Source organism: Lactuca saligna, chromosome 1 (genome assembly GCF_052625555.1).
Source record: "Lactuca saligna cultivar CGN05327 chromosome 1, ASM5262555v1, whole genome shotgun sequence".
NCBI lineage: Eukaryota > Viridiplantae > Streptophyta > Magnoliopsida > Asterales > Asteraceae > Lactuca > Lactuca saligna.
In genome coordinates this window covers 24,132,727-24,152,493 of record NC_136417.1, presented here as the reverse complement: position 1 = coordinate 24,152,493, position 19,767 = coordinate 24,132,727, and the positions used below count along the sequence as shown (strand labels likewise).

The 19,767-nt window shown below is 33.2% G+C and overlaps 3 protein-coding genes across 3 annotated transcripts; all 3 read right to left on the bottom strand.

Annotated features, from left to right (window-relative positions):
* Positions 1-3,501: 3,501 nt before the first annotated feature.
* LOC145029059 (NAC domain-containing protein 83-like) lies at positions 3,502-4,973 on the bottom strand. The gene is made up of 3 exons (XM_078977701.1): positions 4,670-4,973; positions 4,064-4,359; positions 3,502-3,947 (listed from the first exon to the last, which is right to left on the bottom strand). The coding sequence occupies exons 1-3, from the start codon at positions 4,902-4,904 to the stop codon at positions 3,672-3,674; spliced, it is 807 nt and encodes a 268-aa protein (XP_078833827.1). The 5' UTR covers positions 4,905-4,973; the 3' UTR covers positions 3,502-3,671.
* Positions 4,974-13,033: 8,060 nt separating this feature from the next.
* Positions 13,034-14,078, bottom strand: LOC145048769 (uncharacterized). The gene is made up of 2 exons (XM_078997368.1): positions 13,670-14,078; positions 13,034-13,589 (listed from the first exon to the last, which is right to left on the bottom strand). Exons 1-2 carry the CDS (start codon positions 13,998-14,000, stop codon positions 13,147-13,149), a joined length of 774 nt encoding a protein of 257 aa, XP_078853494.1. The 5' UTR covers positions 14,001-14,078; the 3' UTR covers positions 13,034-13,146.
* Positions 14,079-14,542: 464 nt separating this feature from the next.
* LOC145048760 (uncharacterized) lies at positions 14,543-17,645 on the bottom strand. The gene is made up of 3 exons (XM_078997357.1): positions 17,340-17,645; positions 15,242-15,561; positions 14,543-15,173 (listed from the first exon to the last, which is right to left on the bottom strand). The coding sequence occupies exons 1-3, from the start codon at positions 17,530-17,532 to the stop codon at positions 14,604-14,606; spliced, it is 1,083 nt and encodes a 360-aa protein (XP_078853483.1). The 5' UTR covers positions 17,533-17,645; the 3' UTR covers positions 14,543-14,603.
* Positions 17,646-19,767: the final 2,122 nt, after the last annotated feature.

The following is a 19,767-nucleotide window of genomic DNA, read 5'->3' as shown; positions in this document are numbered from 1 at the left end:
CCAAGGCTTCGCTTCGGATCGTGACACGTCACTCTCGCAGTACGCACCGCATCCAAAGAAGTTACACCCTGCATAGCTCCGATCTGATCCATCCGACGGTGCGAGACAACTGGCTTCGGCTGGCAACCTTATCCGAGGTGTATGCCCAGCGTAACCGAGGCTGCTAGCGCCTATAAAAGGGGTCCGAATTTCTTACACCTTTCTCATATATATATATATATATATATATATATATATATATATATATATATATATATATATATATATATATATATATATATATATATATATATATATATATAAACTTTCTCTCTCTAAGGGTTTTAACCCTCCCCTCAGCCTAGGTGATCCCCTAGCACCCTAAGGAAGCCTCGAGGCTCTCGGAGTCCCGAGAAAAAAGGTCTTTCGGTTTTGGAAACGCTGCTCCGAGCAAAGCCCGGTTTTCTTTAAAATCCGCTATAAGTGAGCTACGCTTACGCAATTTTTAATATAGCTTCCAAATAATTATAGTAATGTTATTAGGTCCTTAAAATAACTATTTGGACTATTATTATAAGTTATATAAGTATCGTTTAACGCTTATATAATAGTAATAATAGTCAGACTATTAATTATCGCGGTTATCATTAGACTAAACCCTAGTGGTATTGATACTAGGTTTTATCGAAGGAAAATTGTTTTGAGAGTATCGAAGTGCTGTCCGAGTGCTAAGTCACCACCTTTCAAGTGAGTGCATAGTTACTTTCAGTTTACACATAGATTTGAAGTATTTTATATAAATTACGTGCTATGTGTGCATATTATCTGAATACTTGCTATCTATGCTGGATGAAGAATTTTATACACGTTTTAAATGATTTAAACTGTATATGTATTTTATATCTACGAAAATGTAGGGGTAAGACATGGGTAGATGTAATTGATGAAATATGAGTTGGATGATGAGTTGAGAGGTAAAATAGACCGTGAGGTGAGGGTGAGAGGTGGACGATGTGAGAAGCCTTTTTCCCAAATGATGGCCCCATCATTCAGCAGAGTATGGATGACAACCACAGACTATTCTAGACAGTCCAGTGGAACACTAGCAGACTCGCAACCTGTAGGTGTTGTCAACCATGTGTTCACCGGTGTACTCTAAAAACCCATTGAGATGTATTGCGAGTGGACTCTCAAAAACAATATTGTTAATAAAACCCATCAGATGCACCTAAAGGACTCTACCGGTAGAAGCGCCTAATAGAGAATCTCATAACCCTGGCAGATGCGCCTAAAGGACTATTCCAGCAGATGCACCCCATAGAGAATGTCACAATTTTGGCAGTTGCGCCTAAGTGACAGATCTAGCAGTTGGGCTTGACAGATGTGTCATTTACAACGATGGAATTCGTACCTATTCCTTAGGATACTCCTTAGTAATGAATGAACAAGAAATAACTGATTCTTATGGTAGATCCTTAAGAATAAAGAAGATAATGCGGATGGGTAATTGGGTTAACTGTTTGATGATTAAACATAATAATTATATTATTGTGGGTTGAAAACCCTATGTACTCACTAGGTTTCCCAACCTGACCCACTCAGTTTATTTATATCACAGGTGTCGATATGAAGTGACATTACACTGAGAGATTAAAGAGATGTAGATCACTAGTGTAAATAAATGTAAGTTCCGTTTATGCTTATGTTCCTGTATTGACAATGACATCCCAAACGTTTTAAAATGAATAAAATACGTTTCTTCGAAAATGTTTTGATAACGTATTGATCGTATTTTCTGGGAACAAATTCCGCAATATTTTTTATGAAAAGAAGTGCTCTGATTTTTATAAAGCATAAACAAAATCGGTCTTTTCTGGCGTGAAAATGGGGATGTCACAGTTTAATACCCCTTTTTTGGCAGGGAGAGTTGTTGGCTATGATTGATGCGGCGTTGCGTGAGGTTTTAGTCAGCATCATGATTTAGGTGAGTCTCCTCACTGTACTCATGGGCCGAAGGTACCAACACCAGTGCACTGATTTATGTTATATAGGAAGACCAGGGGTGACCCCTGACATTTGTATGAAACACTTGGTGGTGTCTCCCGGCAAATTGTATGCAAGACCAGGGACCAGACCCTGGAAGTTATATGTAGTATGCTAGCTGTCTTTGTGATAGTTGCATTGAAGACCAGGAGATGGCTCTCGACACTTGTCTATAAGACACATAGTTTTGTCCCCGACCTAGCAAGGAAAGACCATGATACGTCTTATGGCATAATGACAAGACTATGGTTGGCACAAAGCAATCTGTATTGTATGTATGGTATGTGGTATTTTGGGAACTCACTAAGGTTTGTACTAACGGTTTTATATTCATAGTTTCAGGTACTTCTGATACGAAAGGGAAGGACCCGGAGTGAATGCACGGAATCCCCCCACGTTTTCCGCATTAGCTTTTTATGACTTTTACTCTGATGTATAAATGATATAATTACTTCGGTTGTTTTTGGAACAACTCGTATGTATTGTTTATGGTTTAAAAAAATAGAAATTTTACTATGAATTTTTGAGACGTTACAATTTGGTCTAAAAGCTTCTTGTTGCTTGGCATTCCAATTCGACTATTTGGGTTTGTAAATGCAACTCTAATGAACCCATTGATGCCCTTATGAATTGCATAAAGAATATGACCAATTTATGATCTTATAAGTTATAAATAATATCAACTTCCCTAAATTTCGCATGATTATGTTAAATATGAAAGTTTGTAGACCCTATTCAAGGATTCTACGACCACATGTTGAAATGGATACTTCAAAAACACGGATAAAATTTAGCTCCTTATGTTTACATACTCAGCTTCTGATATGCTTTTTGATTATATGAAGACCTGCACATCAACCAATTTTACCCTGAAAATTTAGAAAAACTAATGAAAATATAAAAAACTATTTTCACATTTTTAGGACCTAAAGAGCCAAAACACCAAAACATAAGTTCTAGATAAATAAATACAGTGTACTTGAAACCATTTTTTGTATAAATTGGTAAAAAGAAAGTGAAAATAGATTGCATAATTATGCATTCAACCCTATAATAATATATAATCTGTAATTATAATAGAGAAGCCATTGCAAAGGCCTAAAAACATGCAAATTCCAACCTATCAATCAAGAAATCATTATAATTAAAACCTAAAAAAATGACAGAAAACAAATGAACATGAAGTTGAATCAGAGCCTTACAAAAAGGAGATTATCAGATTCACAATACCTAATCTTCCATAGCAGCAACATAAGCCATATTCACACCCATGTTTTGTGGGTTGAGAAAAAGACTGTTTCCATGTGTTGTGGATTGGGATATAGAAAAACTGATATAAAGCAGATGTGACATTGGATTGAATAGGTTGAAGAGGTTCTACTCCTACCACCATTAAATATATATCGACAGGTATATTAACACGTATCGTCAAAATATATTCTGATCATGCAATCTGCTAATTTTCACTTCCATCAAATATATGATATAAATTATGAATATGTTAATTCAATTGTAGCAATAATCAGTGATGTAATATACAAGCAAATTCTTGAACTATATATATTACATTTTAAAACTAGTCATTTCCTCTCGACAACTCATTTTCTTAAATGATAAAGGTTACATTAATTAGATTAAACTACTCATTCTTAATTCGTTTCTTCATCATCTAATAGCTCTCTACTCGAGGACTCTTCTTGAGTAACCACACTAGAACCACATGATGAAGAAGATGAAGTAGTTTCGTCGCAATTGATTGAAATTCCATCATCATCATCATCATCATCATCATCATTCGTAAAATTTGGACGCATTTGTTCCTGTGAGCCCAACCTCTTCCCAGTATAATCTACAAAGGATTTTCGACTTCTTTTGTTCAACAATACATGACACAAAACCCAATTTCCCAACTGAATCCAAGATTTCTGCATATCAAAATTAAGACATCCAACATCATTTAAAAATGAGTATGAATGTATGATCATACGCTTTTGGCTTCTTGAACAGATTCTTTTTGTACAATTTAGTTCAAGAATGTTACCTTATCGTTGGTGGTGGTTGTCGGTGAAGCAGGTGAATGAACAAGGTGATACTCATGCATGATCCAATGAGTTCTAGTCGTTGATGGTTTGTTTTTATAGAAAACGAGCGTCTTCTTCATCCCTGTTATGGTATCTTTCTTTCTTGAAATGGTATTGTTACTGCAACATCTGGTGATATGCTTATCAAAACCAGTTGCTTTCCAATACCCATCACCACTCTTTCTATTTACTCTATTTCCTTGCCCATACTTGGCCTCCTTCTTGCTAAAGAAGTATCTTTCTTGCTCCCACTCACCTATGAACATATTTCCAAAATAAAATAAGCAAGTTTTTTTTTTTAATTAACTAAGGTCAACAGTAAAATATATAAAATCATTTAATGCAAATCTTACATAAGATGGTAAAAATGACAAATTTTACATAAAATAATAAAAAAAAGTGGTAAACTTTATATATAATAATTTCTTTTTGTATTGATCAGTAAAATAATAAGCTATCTAGCAAAAACTGTTTGCAGTTAACCCAAAAATTATATAAGACTTATAAAATTGTGATCCACCATTTAGAGTTTTTAGGGTTTTCTTTGGTTTTATAACAATTCTAACCTGGTAAATCCCAAGGATTGAACTTGCAAATGTTGATGATTTCAGGGATGATGGAGGCAGGCAACGGACAAGAGAAGACCTTACGAACCAGATATTGAAACACAATCTCTTGATCAGTGGGTTGAAACCTAAACCCTGGTGGCAATTTGATGGCTCCATCTCTCACAAAATTGAGCTTTTCTTTAACATCAAAAGTAGCGTTTTGTGTATAGTACTTCTTATCTTCAGTAGACATGAATTACGTTACAAATGTTTTTTTCGGGAAAGAAAAAGGATTAGTCTTGAGTATAAGTAGGAAACATAAGGGGACCCTTTATATAGCAATGGGGCGTTCTCAAGATTATAGAATCAAGATTTAAAAGTAATGGCTTTTGGTTAGCTATTGTCATTTAGAACAACTTTTTCACATGGTACTTGCCCATTAAGTTTTGTGGGCATATATGCATCCCCTATTGTTAAATCATATATTGGACCATAAATGATTAAGTATTTAATTTCTAGTAATAGCTTAAAAGAAACAAACAAAAATTTATAAGCGGTTTTATGAGCAACAAATAAAATTTTAAAGCAATTTTGTGATAATATGGACTTGATAGTAAATCACAGAAATTGTCCGTTTAATTAAATTTTTTGTGGCCTTTTTTTTCGAATTATATTATATAAATTATAAATAGAGTAAATCACAGAAATTGTCTCCTGGTTTAAGCAATATTGACATCTACTTTCATTTTTGTTTCAATCTTGTGTCTAAATTTGGAACTTTTGACTTTAGTCTCTCATCCATCGACTTTTCTTGACTTGTGACTTGACCAAGTCATAACACATTTCTTGATTTTTGGCTCGACTCGACCAAGTTCGCCTCGAAGGAAATGGTAACCCGGTCATGGAAATTTCTAAAAAGACTTGATCATTCAAAATTTTCAACTTTTTCATTATCGCTTTGATCGTCCCGAAATTTAACCCACAACTATTAGTATAACATTTAGTACAACATTAATGATTTTTTCTAAAAAAATATATTTAGAAGCCCATTTTTTATTTTTAGACAAAGCCTACAACCAAGAATCTTTAGACCGTGGGGAATGGTCACCATCAACCCACCGAAAAGTGATGTCAAATCTCCGTCACATCACTTTCACCATCAACCCACTTGATATTATATTGGAAATGGTTACCACTTCACAATTTGTTTTTTTTTTTTTATTATTTTATGATTGAATTAAATAAAAACATAATAAAAATACTTTACATTAATTGAAACCACATTACATTAATTAAAAAACATAAAAATTAAACCTAAAAAATAAAAAATTAAACCTAAATTACTGAAAAAAACATAAAAAATAAAATAGAAAATTAAAACTAAAATACTAAAAAAACATTAAAAAAAACATAGCAAATTAAAACTAAATTACTAAAAAGGATAAAATACATATAATTTAGTTGCGATATTTGTCTAGAACTTCTTATTGAATTTTTAAAAACACCCTTGAATTTTTCGGATCGAGATTCGGTTGCGGCACTGTGTTTATAATTTGAAGATCGGTGAGTTCCATTTTTCGCCGACGAGCTTCTTCCATTGATTCAATTTTCTTTTTTAAAAAATTTAGAGTTTTGTATATTTTCTCTGCTAGTACGTCCTCGTTAGTTGATTTTTGGTTTGAAGATGCTCTTTTTCTCGCTTTGTCCTTTCCCAGTGATCGATGAAGTTAGACGTCCGGTGGATCCTCCCCTTCGGTGGCAACGAACTCATCATTGAGGTCGAGGCTAACACAAATGTCCAACTCGGACATTCTCGGTCTTTTGTTGGAGCCAGTAGTAGATCCTGAATGTGTCATATCCGGATAAATGACCTATTTTAGATCATTACGACAAACTTTCTACGCTTTTTGGTTGGCAAATGGTTTACCATTGTTGGCAATTTTGAACTGGTTCAGCACGGTTGATAAAATGTTGAAATCATTGCTACCATTTCTATGCATATTTTTAATATAGTCAAATACACCGTTAAATTTGATGCAAGCCGCTCAAAGGTTACGCCATTTTGCATTGGTTGAGTCGTATGTCCGACTCGTTTACCTTCCTAATAACGCTTGGAAGTGGTCTAAAACACGATTTCAAAAACTTTGATTCATTTGTCCGTTGCCGACAACCCAGTCTTATGATATGAAAATCGAAACTTTAGCTAAAGTTTTCTCATCCTCTTCAGTCCATTGCGTAGTTTTCTTTTTCCTTGGATCTTTTGATTTTTTTTTGTCTTCTACAACTTGGTTGTGTTTCTTCAACCTGTTCGTCGTCGTCGTCGTCATTGTCGAGGATAATAGGTTGAAATTGAGATAATGGAACTTGAGATTGCTGTGAAGGTTGTTGATGTTGAGAATTTTGAGGCTGAAATTGCGGAGAATGTTGTTGGTAGTAGTGTGGGTGGTATGAAAGATTGATTAATAGAGGTTCTTGTTGTATTGGAAATGTTATCAATTGCATATAACTAAGATTTTGCCAATGGATCATTTAGAGTATTTGGTGTGTTTTGGATCGGTGGGATATTTTGATTTGGATCCATAAAAATATATAAAGAAGGAGTATTTTTTGGTGAATATATGTGTTTGTGTTGAAAGAGTGTGTGTGTTTGAAATGTAAAACGAATGTCATATATAGAGAAATTTGTTAGTAATTGAATTATATATATATATATATATATATATATATATATATATATATATATATATATATATATCAATGTTGTAAAAATCGTTCGACGATAGCTCGGCGGTCGACTAACGATAAACGATTAATCGGAGTAGACGGGGATTAATCGGGGACCCTTAATTATTAATAAAATCATTTAAAAAAATTAATATTCCCTAAAAAACTAAGTATTTGAAAATTTAAAATTTTGAAAACTTTAGTTTAATATTTTAAAATTTGAAAGCTTAAAAATTTGAAAATTTAAAATTTTGCTGTAATATTTGAAAATTAAAATTGTTTGAATTTTTTTAAAAATTCTCGCCTATGACCGCTGAGACCGCTAAGGGCCGCCAAGGACCGTTAAGGCCGACTTTGACCGATTTTGATCAATTTCCGCCAAGCACCCTAATCGTAATCGGTTTAAGACCACAAAACGATTAATCGTTGATTAATCAGCTGCCAAGCCCGATTTCTACAGCACTGCTATATGTATGGTCGAAATTAGTCCCACTCACCCAAACGGTCGAAAAAGGGCCAATCAAATCATCCGTTTTCGCATCCATGCCACAGTTAAAGCATCAGCCTTGGGAGCGGTGTTCACACATCTTGGAGGGTGACACGGTAGCCTCCCATGCGTCTTCCACCTCCCATATCGGATAACTTTAAATAACTTAGGTTGCTACCACATGAGATCAAATTGCTATAACACCTCACCTTTAGATCAAGAGTCTTAAAGGGAAGGTTTAATTATGAATTGTACTCGACTACTCGTGGAGTTGTATTGCATTAACGTCTTGTTCCCGAGTTCTACTTAAGGAGAGAAATGAGAGGATACAGAGGGAAAGTGAGAGGTGTTAAAGGAGAATCGTGTTTCTGAGTTTCATTAATGGAATGAAAGTGAGGGCAGGGAAAGGATTTTGGAGACATATTTTCCTTCCAAATTTTCCTTCTAAATTGGGTGGATTTGGGAAGAAATAGAGAGGAAGGAAAATTTTAAGTTTTATTTTCTTTTTCCTCCTAACTCGGGAAACACAAAAATTTTAAAATTTTCTTTTCATTTTCTTCAAACTCGTGAACACAGAATATTAAATATTTTCCTTTACCTTCCTTTTTTTCTGTCAAAATTTTCATTTTCTTTCCTTTAATGAATTTACAAAAAAAAACTCGGGAAGAAGACGTAATGACATGTAATTCCTATATTTACTCCTCTTGGTAATTTCTCGGTGATAAAATTCCTTTGAATATATATATATATATATATATATATATATATATATATATATATATATATATATATATATATATATATATATATATATATATATATATATATATAATTTTTATCTTTTTCTTATTTAGACTTATTAAATAGTTTAGCCTTTTCGTTAATATAACTGACTAAGCTTTACATTAATTTTTGTGAGATTTTTAGTCGGTCCATGAAGTTAACCTTTTCTTTAATCTTTTTTTTTGTGGGATTTTAGTCAGTCCATGAACTTAACATTTTCTTTAATCTTTTGAGTCTTGAAAAGAGTAAACAGAATATTGAATGATGTTATGAACACATATTTGACTATTTAACGGATTGCATATACGCAGTGGCGGCCATGGAGTGTGCGAGAGGTGTACTCACACGGGGTCTCGGATTTTAGGGCTTTTTCAATTATGGGATAAACATATAGTTATGGTATTCAATGGTGGATTTACTATATATTCTGGGATAGTCCGGGATAACCCTCAAAAAAAATAATAGTGTCATTTTTTCCGGAATTTTTTTTTCTTATTGTGTATTGCGCGGTTTGTTTTTTTTTTTTTTTTTTTTTTTTTTTTGTCGGGATACCCATTTACTTGTTGGGGATACACTTTACTTTGATACTGGATCCGCCACTGATGATGTTGCTATTCTCCTAAAATGCAACTTCATATATTGTTTTGAGAAGGTTTTTGATTGTGTGAAAGTTATTGCTTCTGATTTGGGAATTCATCTGGTGTTTTTAAGAAAAATATTAAATGAAGAATTTAAAAAAATTTATCGTGAATTTGTGATGATAGTGATGTTGGGTCATCAAAACAAGTAAATGAACTTTCACCTTTAGAGTTATTCAAGATTAATATTTTTTATACATAGTTGATCAAACTATCGGTTCATTTGAGCAAATGTTTGAAAAATACAAACAATAATAAGATATTTTGGTTTTTTGTTTACAACATAAAAGTTGAAATCACTAAATATTAATGAGTTAAAGGCAAGCTGTAAAAAATCTTTAAAATAGGTTGCAAAACGGTCATATCTTAGACAACGATGTTGATGGTTTATTCAACGAACTAGAATTGTTACAAAAATATTTATCAGTTAAACATAATACAACTAACCAAGGTTGTAAAAATCGTTTGACGGTAGTTCGACGGTCGACTGGTGTTAAGGATTAATCGGTCTAGACGGGGATTAATCGAGGATTAATCGGAAATCATAGATTATTAATAAAATATTAAAATTAAATAAATATTAATATATCTTAAGAAAAAAAACAAGTACTTCAAAATTAGAAAATAAGAAAAATTGTAATTTAGAAATTTGGAAATACCAAAATATGAACATTTTGGTATAATATTTGAAATTTTGGAGTAAAAAAAGAAAGTTTGTTTTTTGAAAATTTTAAAAAAATTTTGACCTTTTTTTGACTTTTTTTTTTTTTTTTTTTTTTTTTACTTTTTTCGACTTTTGTTGACCGATTAATCCCGCCAAGGCCGATTAATCTTAATCCTAAATTTCCGATTAATGTCCTAATCCTCGACGGTTGGAGAACATCAAACGATTAATCCACGATTAATCGCCGATTAATCCCGATTTCTGCAACCATGCAACTAACATAATACTAAATTTCTTAAAAATGAAAAAAAAAAAAATTATCCAGTTTATTGTCTAACATATATTATTGTTGATTATTCTTATTTCAATTATATCAACGAAAAGAAACTTTTCAAAACTAAAACTTTTAAAATTTTATTTGCGATTAAATTAGCTTCCTAAAAATAATGATTATCAAAAGTGCAGCAGATGAATTAGCTTCTACAATTGTGAGAATATTGATTATCAAAAGTGTAGCAGATGAATTAGCTTCTACAATTGTTAGAAAATCGATGTTTAAAAATAGTAATGCACTATCTTTATATATATTTTTTAGAAAAGTTGTTTGTAAGAGTTCTAGTTTATTACTAATGAGTGAAGACATAACAGTAGCAAATTTAATTAATAATATTTTATAAAAATTTTTATGTGGTTTTACTTTGATTTTTGCACAAAACCTCCAAAATATCCGGACCTCCATATACGAACTCGAAAAGAAATTATTTGTTGTTGGATTTTATCGATCTTTTACCGTGAGGTTATATTGATTAGGTTTTTTTAGTTATCTATGTTTTCTTTTTTCGATTTGACTTTGGTAATCTTTTGGTTTGAAATAGAGTTTACTTTTCAAATATTTTATCAAATAATGGATGTATGACATAAAAGGGGCATCGATCCAACAAAGAACTCTTTCCACTTATTTATTTGTTTATTTATTTTGTGAATCCAATTTTGATTTCAATAGTCACGATCACACTGTACTTGGTATTTGATAAAAATGTTTAAGAAATACAATGTTTTTATTATGTTTATATTTACTCCACGTTTAATTCGTTTGACCCGTTTTTAGATAATTATTATAACCATTTAACCAAGTACACAACAAATAGAACCCAAATCGACTATGTGTAAATGGGTCGAAATTGCCATACTCAAATATATGATTATGATGAAGTTTGAATTATCTTGAACTAGTTTAATATATTAAATAAAAACATAAGGGGCCTAAGTTTGGTGCCTTCCTTCGTGAAGAAGATGTAGCTTTTGTTGTAATGGTGATGTAGTCATAACCTCACCTCCATTGGTCAAAAAGAGACCCCATGGTTTCTTCCTACTAACCAACTAAGTATGATTGATCTTATTAAACAGGTTGAAATTATTTAATACAACCTTAAAATATTGGGTTTACTTTGAATTCGATACTTAAATATGGTTAGTCGATTTGGAACAGAAAAATACCTAATACATTTCTTATTTAATAAAATGGAAAATAAGTTAACATGATAATATGTTTCATTTTGTGTACATCTACTTACTGGAATGTTTTTGTCCAAATTTGACTATATAATTTTTTTTTTTTGTCTGTATCCAGTTTTTATAATCGGCTACTCCAGGTTAAGTCGGAAAAAATGACTAACTAGGGTAATATAATTTTCAGCTTGTACACATTTAGTCCTTATGATCTGTTTCTTTAGATTTTGCTCACAACATCATATAAAGGACAAGCAATAATAAAGTGTTTTCATACATGACTTGTTATTCACTTATATCATCAGTAACCAAATTCATGAATCGGTCAAATAATATGGATGTCCTAGTCTTCTCCAAACAAAAGATGTTTTCATTTTCGGTTTCATCTATATATCTCCATAGCAAACATCGAGATTATTTGTGATTGCTTCCTTCTAACTCGAATTTGCACTTCCAAGAAAAAAGAGTTAAGGAAGATGCTAAAAAATTGCACTCCCAAGACAAAAGAACACGCTGACAGAAAGTTTCACCTATGTGCATAGAAGACAATAAGATTATTTGTGAATGCTTCCTCCCAATTCGAATTTGCACTTCCAAGACAAAGAATATGTAACGTACCAAAAAATACAAAGAGATTTTTTAATTTTAAAATATAGTAACCAATTAAAACTTGTCACACTCCCAAACCAGAACGCCGGAAACGTTCGGGGGCGGAGGACTTAAGGTAAGTATCACAACACATGCAATATACTAATCCAAGTACAAACAACGATTGTATTAATAAGTATAAGTTTTACATAAGTGTTTAAACATTACATATTCAAAAACCAAAGTAGGTACAGTAGAAGACAAGAGTTGCGGTACGGTACTAGGTAGTCTTCTCAAGAACTTCGGGAGTGTACCTGTCTACTGGATTCCTGAGAATACAAGTTATTTGGAAAGAGTAGATCAACATTTAAATTGTTGAGTTCATAAGTATTTTAGTTATGTTAAGTATACTCTAGGTTCTTTGGAAAATTTCATTGGTTCCTCCAGAAAATCCTATATTTCCCGAGGTGATAAAGTGATAACCTCAATATTTTCCCTATGTAATTACTTAGTTTATACTAACTATGTATAACATAATATCGAACTGATAGTTAAATGGTTGTATCTGCCCTAAGTCCACAACCAAACAAGGAACAAGAAGTAAGGCGGAAGTCACACATTTCACTGTCAAACGGACATTACTTATATATAACTCTGATGTAACAACTAAGGACTTATAGAATTAACCATTAAAGGTCTTTTATGTTATACTAGTTTATAGAGATTGAATGACTAAGGGGCTGTTTGGCAGGATCTGAATTTTTAAGATCTGAATTTTTAAGAGGTCTGAATTTCTAAGAGGGTCTGAAATTTTAAGAGCTGAATGTTTAACATGCTGTTTGGTTGGGACCTCTGAATTGTTCTGCTGAATTATTAAAATGACCATTTTACCCTTCTGTTTTATTTTTTTAATTAAATTCATCTGTTTATTTAGAAAATAACCTAATAAAAATTCTTAATTATGTATTAAAAAATATATAAACACCATATAAAATTCAAATTTAGCATAAATCAAAATTAAACACAAATCCAAATCAAACATAAATATTTTTAAATCCACAATATCATACTAAAATCCAAATAAAATCCTACAAATCTAATTTCATCCCAATTGATTCGCAATCTGGTCACGTAAATTATCCATGTATTCATTTCCTTGTGAACCCCATTCCATATCGTGTACGTTTTCGACATCATTTTGTCCCCCTTGTGGTTGAGCATTGTTCTCCTCGAACGCCATAAATAACTCATCATGAATATCGCATTTCCTTATGAAATTGTGGACTGCAAAACAAGCAACGACTATATCTCTTTGCACTGAAAAAGGAAAAGGAGCCATTCGCTTTAGAATTGGGAATCTCGCCTTCAAAACACCGTAAGCACGTTCAATAACATTTCTGAGTTGCGCATGTGCATGATTGAATTTTTCTTCCTTAGTTAACGGACGTCGCCGTCGATAGTCGGCTAACCAATACCTCGTGTTGCGATAAGGAGTCATAAATCCACGAGTGTTGGTGTATGCAGCATCGCAAAGGTAATATTTATCTGTACACATGAGTAAAGGAAGTATTATATATAGAAATTTAATATCGTATTTTAGAATAATCTTAAAAAGAATTAAAAACCTGGAGGAGGGAACGGAAAGCCTGAAGTCGGGTTACATGCAACTTCTTTCAAAACTCGCGAATCATGTGTTATACCCTCCCAACCGGCCCATACGAATGTGAACATCATATCAAAATCACAAATTCCTAAAACATTTTGAAAGCATTCACCTTTTCCTCTTCCCCTATAGCAAGTTTGTTGATCAGCAGGCACAACTGCATGTACAAGAGTTCCATCTAGCGCACCTATTGCTCCAGGAAAGATTTCTTTTAGCTTACGATGCCTCTCTGAGGAATTCACAGTTGCATTAGAATTCGTTGGCACTATAACTTCTTTTGCAAAAATCATCATTGCATTTAGCACCTCATGAAAGCATCTATGAACTGTTTCTGTGGAGTGTTGAAACCTTCGTTTGATAATCCTGAACCGTTTATTATGTGCTATAGTAGTTAAGAACATAGCCATCTTTTCTTCAACGCTTATATGCCTACTACTTTGCAACCAATTATTTCGTCTAAAATGATTGCATAAAAGTACATATGCTTCACGTGAAAGACGCATCAAGTCTTTACATTGTGTAGAAGTTCCATGTAACAATTCTTGTGTATGTTGATGACCACTCATTTCCGAATCATTATCAATTGCCCTTCCAATTCTGTTGAATGCTAGATTCAACCAATAGCAACATAGTAACATGAAAAATGCAATTTCTTCATCCGAATCCATAAGCAATCTGTTATTTTGAAAATACATAACAATTATATTAACAACATATAATATAAAAATTCATCAAGCCATTAATATCAAATAATCCAAAACATCAAGTAATCCAAAACATCAAGTAATCCAAAACATCAAGTCATTAATGTCAAGTAATCCAAAAAAAGAGCCATCTAGTTCAAACCAAACATCTAGTTATCCAAAAAAAACCATCAAAACATTCAAAAAATCTACTTAGCGAAACATTCCGTAATGTGCTCCAACGGTCTTGACCCAATTCTCACAAATAGCTGGATCAATGGTTAACCACACGTGCCTCTTATCCGCACTTTCACCAAAAAGAGCAACAGCAGTAGTGTATCTTGGATCAAATATTCCCCATCCTAATTTCTCCAATTTTTCCATACACGCATCCAAATTTGAAGAAGAATGCTTTTCCACAAATATTTTAGCAACTGTGGCAATATCTTCACCGATTTCAAGCAATCTTGAGTTGGATGCATCTTTACCCTTATCTTTACCCTTGTCTTTACTTTTATTTTGACTCTTTGCCGTATCTGTAGTCTTTTGTTTTTTTGATTGAGCGGATGACTCGTCACTGAGACCTACAGTTTCTTGTTGAGTGCAATCGATGTCATAAAAGTCATGCAAACTATAGTGGCTTGAGTCTTGAGTAGGACGGGGAAGGGTAGAAGTTGGTCCCCAACTATGCATGCCTGTCGCAGTCGCGCCTTCAAACAACTGTGTGCAAAGGTCGGGATACGGTAATGGTGTGCGTCTCAAAGAATCCACATGTTTGTTTGACTGTTTGGAAAAAAATATTTTATTATTTAAAAACATGAAAATCAATTTTTTATAAATTAACAAAATACCTTCGCTTCTAGTTCCCATTCTTCTTTGGAAAGATTAAAGGTGTTGGTTGTTGAATTGTACACATTACCGGTTTTGTTTTTTAACTTCAAAAAAGCACCAAACTTTGACTTTAGGTAGTCATAACGGTTCTTCATTTGTTTTTGGTCGGCAATAAAGTTATGTTCAATTTTTAGTGTTTCGGCTACATTTCTCCAAGAAAGTGCTTTCAAACTACTCCCTTCCCGTCCATTGATCGTAACTTCACGTAAACAAGCTTCAAGAAATGTTTTCTCTACACCTTCTACCTTCCAACTAATCATATCCTTCTTTTCTCCCATTTCTTTGATCAATTCAACAAAAAAAAATGCATATTTTAGCAACAAGTTATGCATTACAAATACACATAACATCAACATATAATGCATTACAAATGCACATAACATCAACATATAATCCTAATAACAACATTTCATTATGTCCATTGAAAACATTAGGATTCGTTCATTTAACATCAAACTCAGCGTATAACATCAACATATAATGCACATTTCCTAATAACAACAAGAGCATATATGATTTCAAAAATAAATAAAAGTACATTGTTACTTCTTATACGTTCTCTTATTTTTTTTTTATGGTTATTAAAGTTATATGCAATCTATTTTCTTGTAGAGGAAATGTAGCATATGATGTCCCTATTGAGGCAAGTTCTTTTTGACATATTTACCCTTTACGCTTAGTAATTTCTATTTGGAAGTGTATGCACATGAAAAATCGTTAATTTATGATGCTATACAAAAAAATTTATTACATCTCTGTTTATTTGAAATGATTATATATAAAGGGCAAATAAGTAATTATACATTAACATCATAACTCATTTTCAGGTTATTGGTGATGTTCTACGAATTCGGCAAATTATTACTACTACGTTTCTTAACACAAGATAAATGCATATCTCCCAAATGAATTATTTATTTATACATGAAAGATTACATATTCCATGTATGTATAAATGAAGGAAGAAATGCTGTGAAATTTACTCACGAAGGGAAGGTTAAGAAATCAGGAGCAAATAACAAATAAGGAAGAAATCGGTTTCAGAAGAAGGAAGAAAGAGCTGCTGTGAAATTTACTCCCAGCAAGAAATCGGTTTCAGAAGAAGGAAGAAAGAAGAATAGCAAAAAAAAAAAACGATTTTCAGAAACAAATAAGGAAGAAAGAAGAATAGCGACGTACCTGAATTGTAACATAAAAATCATACAATATAACCAAATTAAACATAAATTCTCCTAAATTCATTTCTTTCAATCCAACATAAAACAACATACAATAGCCAAATAAAAAAATACTTCTTTCAATCCATGGTGCAACTAGTGAACCAAAGACCTATTTTCTGCATACTTAAGAAACAACCATACAATTTATCACTCTTTTATCAACAAAAAATTAACCAAAACTTTTCAGCACAAATCAATAGAAATCATCAATTTCAGCAAGAAATTGCCCATTAGCAAAAGATATAATAATCAAAGTTCATAACACACGTCTATTGGAATCGTTGAATTAAAAGTTTGCAGAACATACATAAATTATACGTAATCTTGATTAAGCAAATAAAAATTCGATTCGCTTATTAAAAACTCGCAACAAATGTTAAAATCTCTGTAAAGCATGAGTCGCATAAAGGGTAAAAAAGTTTTTGAGAAAAGGAAAAACTCCAATGGTTGAATCTTTACACATACCTCATTGTCGTTAACTATTGCTGCCTTAAACTTCACTTTTGCGTAGACATAAAACAGAGTATAAACTATCAATTTCATCAATCGTATTCAACATAAAGACAAAAAAAAAAAAAAAAAAAAAAAAAAAAAACCCTAAACCGATTTCAAGCATATCAAACAATTTTATGATTTATCAAACATCAGATTTCAAGCATATTAAACAATAACATCATATTATAGATTTCATCAACATTTAAGGGTTTGATTTCATCGTGACTTGCAGATAAAATATACAAACCTTCTGATTATGCAGAGAAAAGATTACATAGCAGAAGAACGATTACATAGAGAAAAGATTACATATTAGGAGAAAGAGAGACGATTGAAAGTTTACCTGCAGAAGTCGTCAGATGTGCAGCTGTCGGAGAGGACGCCGACGATCCCGGAGGCGGAGAGGAAGCCGACGACGATGTCGGAGGCGGAGAGGAAGCCGACGATTGCAATGACGGGGAGGGAACACGACTTCTCAGCGGATCGGGAGGGAGGTTCTGGTGTGCGGAGATGAGAAAGAAAAAAAGTGGAGGCATGAAAGAAAGAGCGAGACCTAGGAGAGGGAGGGTAGCGCGGTCATTTTTTGTTTTCAGATGCGGGTTGATCTCTTATTTTTTAAGAGGCATTTTTTAGATTCAGAGGTTTTTATTAAGAGGGTACCAAACGACCCACATCTGATTTTTTAAGAGATGACCTCTTAATTTTTCAATTAAGAGGTAAACAAACGGGGCCTAAGTTCCATTTGATAAGTAGTTTAATTCCATAAACCGTTTCATTTGTAAAAGTGGTTTAATCCCATAACCGTTCCATTTGTAAAAGTGGTTTAATCCCATAAATCGTTTCCTTTGTGTAAGTGGTTAAATCCCATAAACCGTTTTCTTTGTATAAGTGGTTAAATCCCATAACCCGTTTCTTTTGAAATAGTGGTTTAATTCCATAAACTGTTTCATTTGTAAAAGTATTCTTAGTTATATCTCTTCTATAGTAAAAACCTTAGTATTAATCCTGGAAAATATTATATTATCCATAATACTGCCTTGTGGTTTTAAATGTTCAAAACCAGAAGTACAAGTATATTTACCATACTTGATTTCATGATATGTAGCTTTTACTTTAAGTAAAAACTACAGAAGGTATATTTGGTCGGGATGTAATTATCTTTTCTTACTGTTTTAAGAGAAGTATATTACTTAGTAATTCACTCGTTGTTTTATCAATGTGAGTTATATTAACCATACTAATATGATTGATGTGCCTGATGCGATGTTTTTCAGGCGTCGGAAACGATATGACATTTGACACCCTAGGCCTGCTGGCCAAACTGTAGCGAACAGTGAAGGTGCGGGATTGTCAATCCCATATAGATCTATACACAAATTCATGCCCTCCTTACAGGAGATTATGGTTAATAAGTCAGGACTTAAGGTCGTACTTAGATAAGTACACCATGAAGGGTCTCACAAATTTATTGTTTCAATGAGATTTACGATGTATTATTACCCCGTGATTGCTAACCCTAGTACTATGTATCCTACCTTTGTTAATGCAAACCCGGTATGATGTATTATTACCCCGTGATTGTTAACCCTGGTAATCTGTATCGTACCTTTGTTAATGCAAACCCGATATGATGTATCTTTACTTCTTTAATATGTTGTTTTTATAATAGAGGTATTATACATATCTTGGTATAGCTGAATGTATTTTGGTAATTTCCTTGGAAAGTATATAGTCGTGAATCATACATGTATATTTAGTTTTGAATCATAAATTATACCTATTATAATTTATATGTTCTATCTGATTAGCATGAATTCTCATGGATGAACACCTTTGCTCAGCCTGATACAAAGGTGGTGATACCAAAAGGAGTAACCTTTTGTAATAATATATGTAATATATATATATATATATATATATATATATATATATATATATATATATATATATATATATTAAGAAGGAAACGACCTTCGATTTAACATGGCTTTAAGTTATTTTGGAAGTATTTGATAATTCTTAAAAGCATACGGAAATTTTCTATGTGATTATTATCACATACAGTTATTAACACAATTTAATATTGTGTTAAACTTGTATTCCCCCCCCCCCCCCTCCATCTTAAAAAGCATATAAAACCATTTAAAAAGGTATATTATAGGGGTATGAACTCACTTTGATTAGCGGTGATTCGGGCAGCGTTTCGTTTCCCGGAAAAGAGTTTGTTTGACGAAAAACCGGCTCAAACCGGGCAGAGTTTCAACAGGAGAGAGGATGAATTCTCGAGAATTCCGGGGATTCGGGGCTTGCTTCGGGATTTAGACGCGATATCGGGGCCTTCGGGGGTCGTGAGAAAGTCGAGGGGGTGAAAGGGTGTAAAATGGAAATTTAGGGTGAAAAATCCTTCAAATCCGAGAAGGCTCGCACCCTTTATATAGGGGTGCGAGGGTTCGGCCGAAAGGGGACAGGTGGCGAGGCGAGGGTGAGTCAGTAGCCATACGTTAGTCAGCAGCAAAGCCACATGTGAGGGTTCAGATCTAGCAGCTTCTGATTGGGCCCTGCTTCGGTCCAATAGGAGGAGTACACGAGGCGAGGAGGGTGTCCGAGGAGCATCCGTGGGGTGTCTCCAGCGAGCCTGTCCAAAGCTTAGTGGACCGCAGAGTTGGTCCAATTAGAAGGCGACACGCCAAGCTCGGTCCAACCAGAGGATGACACGTGGAGGCCTCGCATGCGAGGTGACGTGTCCGAGGAGTGACTCAGCGAAATTTCCC